The sequence below is a fragment of the Zea mays genome, chromosome 6, assembly GCF_902167145.1.
Source record: "Zea mays cultivar B73 chromosome 6, Zm-B73-REFERENCE-NAM-5.0, whole genome shotgun sequence".
Classification (NCBI taxonomy): Eukaryota; Viridiplantae; Streptophyta; class Magnoliopsida; order Poales; family Poaceae; genus Zea; species Zea mays.
The window spans coordinates 83746247-83752352 of record NC_050101.1 but is presented as its reverse complement, the minus strand read 5'-3'; the positions used below and the strand labels follow the sequence as shown (position 1 = coordinate 83752352).

General features: G+C 41.1%; 1 protein-coding gene across 1 annotated transcript; it reads right to left on the bottom strand.

Moving 5' to 3' along the window:
- Positions 1-1341: 1341 nt before the first annotated feature.
- On the bottom strand, positions 1342-3872 carry LOC541662 (profilin). Its single transcript, NM_001111415.2, has 3 exons — positions 3603-3872; positions 2482-2619; positions 1342-1815 (listed from the first exon to the last, which is right to left on the bottom strand). The coding sequence occupies exons 1-3, from the start codon at positions 3723-3725 to the stop codon at positions 1681-1683; spliced, it is 396 nt and encodes a 131-aa protein (NP_001104885.1). The 5' UTR covers positions 3726-3872; the 3' UTR covers positions 1342-1680.
- Between the last annotated feature and the right edge of the window lie 2234 nt (positions 3873-6106).

Sequence of the window (6106 nt, the reverse complement as noted above, 5' to 3'; positions counted from 1 at the left end):
AAATAAAAAAATTATAATTGTGTCGTGCCGGGCCAACACTACGGGCCAAGGCTACAGCCCAAGCACGACACGACGTTCTTGGCTCTTGCAAGCATTAGGTCGTTTCTAAGACCACATTGACGCAATGAACTTAATGGTGTTTGAGGTTGCTGAATTGGATGGAGCAATAATGATTTGTCACACTCACAGTAAAATAAAAGGTTATTTGTTGGTTTTAAACGTTAGTAATTGCTACGAAGTAGCATAATTTATATGGAGCGCATCCAGTTTTTATTGATGCCTGACTTTACTCCATATTTTGATCTATCTTTTTTATAAGTTTGAGTTCATGTTACTTATTTTAGAAACTTGCGCTCACAAACTTTCTCTTATTTGGTCTCTTTATGGTGGAATTATGTCATTTTATAATCTATGTTCGTTCAGCCAGTCGTTGTGAACTCTTTTCTAATCGCTCACTTCATTGGCCGTGTTGTATCAAGACATATTGGATGGAGTAAACAATAACATCAGTTAGCCAAATCCAAAAAATATTATACGGAGAGCGGAGACAATCAATAAAAAATCTTGATTTTTTTGAATAGTTTACATGAGTATTGTTGTAAGCCGTCGCAACGTACGGACAACTGACTAGTTAAGTGCATTACGTGTGTGATCAAGTACTAATGGTGAAATAAATTATATTTTTATTCTTCTCTTAGTTTCAGCTTCACAATAGCTAACTATTTAAGACAACCATTGCGAACGCCCTTAGAATCATTTTTCATACGACTATGGCTGGCACTTCTTGGCATGGGTCCAGGCAACTGATGGGAGGGCAGCGTATATTTGTTGGATCTAAGACTATTTTTATTAAACTTTTTATCTCACTTTTTATCACTCCCTATTCTAAAATCCATTATTCAAATAGTGCAATAGCAAAATAATACTTTGCACGGTCGAACTGTTGGAGATGGCCTAATGTCTATTTTTATCGGTTGTTCGCTTCAGATTAAAAGCAGCTATTTAAATTGATGCGGCTGTAATCTATAGACAAGCATTATAGATTAAAATCAAAAGAACAAACCCCGTCACATCATCTATCGTCCAACTATATTTACTATCGTTAATACTTTAGTATACATAATTTATCGTTACCTTCCAGCCACCATATCATCTTTTTTTATAGATTTTTATTTAAAATAAAACATACCATTTTATCAAAACAAAAAATATTTAATTATATAACAAAAAAGTAAAATTTTATATACTTCATAAAAATAAATATAAATTACATATTTTATAATTCGTAAATAATTCAACATATGACGGGAAAATTATGCGTAAATGGGACAAACAATCTGGTGCATCCAATATTTAATACACTACGGGAATAATTCAACAGCACGGCCAAGCACGGCAGTAAAATGCACTCGTTCCCATAAAAGCATCAGAGTCCACAAGTACCATTACCAGGGAAATGTACATTACTCAGCGAAACAGCAGCTGAGTTTCGATACGACGCGATGCCAAGCATAAACCCCAATCCAAATCCGTCCCCAACACTGCCCCCAACAAACAAACCCAAGCTAAATTATTCACTGCATGCAATACGCCAAGTACATGCACGAGCTCACGGATTACAGAACCAAATGAGGCGCAAACTTTGGTGCCCAAATGACCAAAACAGAACATGACGAACTTTTAGAAGCCCTGCTCGATCAGGTAATCGCCGAGCCTCTCCACCACCATGTTGCATTGCCCTGGAGTCATTGGCTCGTCGTAGACACCAATAATCAAGGACATGCCGGTTTTCTTGATAGTAATGCCCCCAGTGCCCTGTAATGGATATGGAAACAACAGGGTAAATCAAAAGGCGTTTTCAAGAGTGTGTTTTCACATGTTTACTGAGATGTGGGAGGGAAGTATTTAAACATTTCTTATATGACTAAGAAATACCACTCCGGAGTAGATTATTGTACATCAACTAGTGGCAGTCTAAGGATTCGCTGCTAACTAGTGTGCCATGTTACAAGTCAGTTTTCATTATTTAATGGATGCAACCATGATTTAATGACAACGTACACAAACCACAAGGTGATACGGCCTACAGTACAAATTACTGCCCACTGCGTAGAGTGATCTTGAATACATGCTACAAAAACTTGCAGATGCAGCTAACAGAGTTCAGCAGGAATATTAATTAACTGAAAGTGATCATGACCATGTATCCAGGCATATTTGATACAGTATTCCTCTTGCGTAATAATTCTATAAGAGCTTGATCCATTTAGATATCATAACACTAATATAGTGCTTCCTCCGCTTTCGAATATTTGTCGACCGTTAGTTCATTTTTGAGCTAAAACGCAACAAATAAAAAAGAATGGAGGGAGTACTACAAATATGAATTGAGTTTGTTTTTTCGGTAAAATTAACATAAGCATACGAAAAAGGGAATGATCAAAGCATTTCTTCTATCAGACAATCTGTTCCCCACTGTACCTTCTTTCCTCGGATGACAACTCCAGGTTCACCTTGGATCACCATGTACTTTGTACCTCCAACGAAAAGACCAGTTGGTGCAAGAGTACCAGGTTCATCAAAGTCCTTTATGATACCAGCAACCTCCTCAGGCTTTAACTGCAACAAGAAGCAGGAAACATGGACATGAGAACACAGGGATAAGAGACCGCAGAAGAAAGAGTTGATGGATCATATTGTGAACACAAGGATGTAAGGATGTAACAATTGACGACACTCGTGACGCCCTACATAAGAATAGAAATATAAACTCAAACTCTGCTAGAACAAACAAATGTATAAAGCATCGCACAATCCAAGTACTCCATATACCACAACACCATGGTGAAATAAAAGGCCCGGACAAGCATGTACTGCTGTACACTACTGACTATGGCAGTTATTTTTTTCCAAATTACATGATTTATTTTCCTTGCCTAGCCATTTGGCCTATGGAACAATGCAGGCCACAAGCTGTGACCAACCACGGAACACAATACAGATTCCCAGATCCCAACCGAAAGTTACTTTTCATTTAATAAGTGCCTCACACACAGGTAGTGGCATCAGGAAATCATCATTTGATGAAAACTAAAATTTTGCGTTTTGGATCAATCACACAACTGTCGCTATATAGGAATAAACACATGCAGCTCGGCCATTGGTGCATCTCTAGCAGCCACTCAAATTTTACATGTAAAACAAATTGCTCTACTGCTGCTGAACGATCACTACCACTGTCCACTGGTAAGTAAGTCTATTCAAGCGAACAACCAAATCAGGTCGGACGCCAACAGCCCGATCCGGCCATCCCTCACTAGCAAATCCACAGTACGCAGATCATCAAGCTTGATCTCAGCTATATTGGCATCAAACGCCCGGAGAACAGCAGCAGCAGCAACCACGTCACCGAGGGAAGGGGCCTTAGATCCGCATCTCGCCTCAGCGACCGAGATCCGGACATCCCCTCGCTCCGATCCGGCCGGGCCGCACGGCTGGGGCAGATCCAGAGTCGCGCGGGTCTAAATCAGCGCAGGAGCACTGAACATGGATAAAGCAACTAAGCAAGTAGAGCGGGAAGAGATAAGGTGGGAGTGAATGACCTCGGGGAAGCTCTCGGACTGCGCCCAAACGCTGCCGTCGTGACCGACGATGGCGGCGGCGCTGAGATGCTGTCCTTCGATCTCGCACATCAGGTGCTCGTCGACGTACGCCTGCCACGACATCTTGCTCCGCGCCTTTCCTTCCGGCGACGACTACGCTTCTTCTTGTTGTGGTCTGCTTGGTTCGCACGCGGTGTCTCGGTTGGACGGCTGGAGACTGGGGGTGCTGGGGAATATATCGGTTGCGTGGTTTGTGGGTCGACACTCGACAGGCCGTGGAATGGAACCCTACTTTTCCTCCACTTCTCTTTTTCAATTTTTATTTTTATTCTTTTTCCATTGGTTTTCCCAAATATTTGTTTCATTGAAATGTTCTTTGAAGATGAGCAGACGGAATAGGATTTATTTATCTTATAAAAAGCAATTTAGAGAGGCCTATTAATTTAATCCTAAATTAAGAGACAAGCTTTGAAAACACTAGTGTCATATGTCAAGAAAAAACACTTTACTAAATAAAATTTAGGTGCGTGAATTTTAGCTTACTTTTAGACGACCTTTATTACATATATTTTATTACAAATTTAGTTCGTTAACATATAATTTGCAATTTTAGATTGATAATAAAACATGTTAGACAAAATTATAAAATCGACAAAATCTTACCAGTAATGCAAAAAAAAGTTAACAATCTATAATTATTTTTGTAGTTAGATAAAGATAAAATATAATATACTATAATATATTTATAAATATAATTAATAATCCACAAACAAATTATGTACTCTTTCATGTATTTTTATTAATTAATTAATTTGTGCATTTTATATGTTCTGCACAAAGATGCATGGTCATTGACCATGCCGAGGGGGCATTCAAATCCAGCAAGGTGAGGCTCGCCGCGCAGGCCTGTATATGCGGCCGCTCGCCCATTGGTTTATGCGCTCATGGTCCGTTGGTTCGGCGAAAGCAAGAAACAAGCAGCAAACCGCCTCAACACGATCCTACCCCTTGGTGTGTGAGGTAATCGACAAAGTTTTGAAAATACTTGGGGAAGACTTTATCAAGTATGACACTTGATAAAAAAGGTCTTGGTGAACTGACATCGGCAACGGTCTTTAACCGAGTATTTTTTGTCGGACACTCGGCAACCACTCGGTACTCGGCAAAAAAAAGTCGACGTCACGGCGACAGATGACAGCGACGGAGACTTCGCTGAGTGTCACGGTGACACTCGACAAAGAGTGGACTTTGCCGAGTGCCACGGTGACACTCTGCAAAGGCTCACTCTTTGTCGAGTGTCTATTGTACTAGCACTCGACAAATAAACTCATCGTGTGTCCTTTGCCAGTTCCTTTGCCGGGCGTATTAGGTGGCACTCGGCAAAGACTTTATCTTTGCCGTGTGTCTGCCGGACTACCACTCATCAAAGGAATCATCAGTGGGCTCCTTTGTCAGTTCCTTTGCCGAGTACACTAGGAGGCTCTCGGCAAAAGTTGCTTCTTTGCCGAGTGCTAAGGCCACAACACTCGGCAAAGAAGCTTTATCGGTTCCCATGTGTGCCTTCTTTGCCGAATGATATGACTGTGACACTCGGCAAAGTACCTCTTTGCTGAGTGTTACACTCGCCAAAAGTGGCCAACATACCCTTTTTATTTGTTTTTATTATTCCATCCAAACAAACAAAAAATATATCACATAATCATCACATATATCACATATACATCACATATCTCACAAAGACCATAAATCTCATAAATATCACCACATCAAACAAGTTTGAACACAAACATAAGTCTCCAACACTCACAAACATAAGTCTCAACTACCTCAGAAAGCATTACCAACATCAACAAGTTCAGACCAAGTTATCTCACAAAGTATTAATAACACCAACAAAGATAAGATCATGTGCACAAAGTATTTCAGCGAGGTGGGCGGCTGGACTGGTGCGGCGATGGGCTGGGCGATCCATGAGGGTTGTCGGATGTCGCCCTAAATTGTCGCTGCATAGAGAAGAGATTGCATGTGTTATACCAGATGAATATATATCATGCAGAACTAGAACTTTGATACTCACAGAAGTATGGAACTGAGCAGGGTCAACTAGAGGGAACAACGGAGGTGGTGGAGTAAAATCTTGTGCGGCGCGAAGGCTCTGCATGTACTGAAACATTTCTGCCATCCTCTACTGATCTGTCAAGCGGGCCACCCGCTCCGCCTCCTGCTCTGCCATCATCCTCACCTCCATCTCCTGTTGTTCCCTCCTCTCTTCTTCAAGATGGGCATGTAATAGTTAACCCAAATATTATAATAACTCAAAGAGAAGGTATATAACTCAAGGAATGACGAGTTACAGAAGCACTAACCTGGAGTTGTTGTATCTGATGATATGAGCTGTCCTACCGAGGTTGTATGGTTGGGCTCGAGCTCGTGCTCCTTGCTCGCACCTGAGACAGAGTGTGAGTGGACGATGAGTCGATTGCCCCATCGACAATCCAGTACCG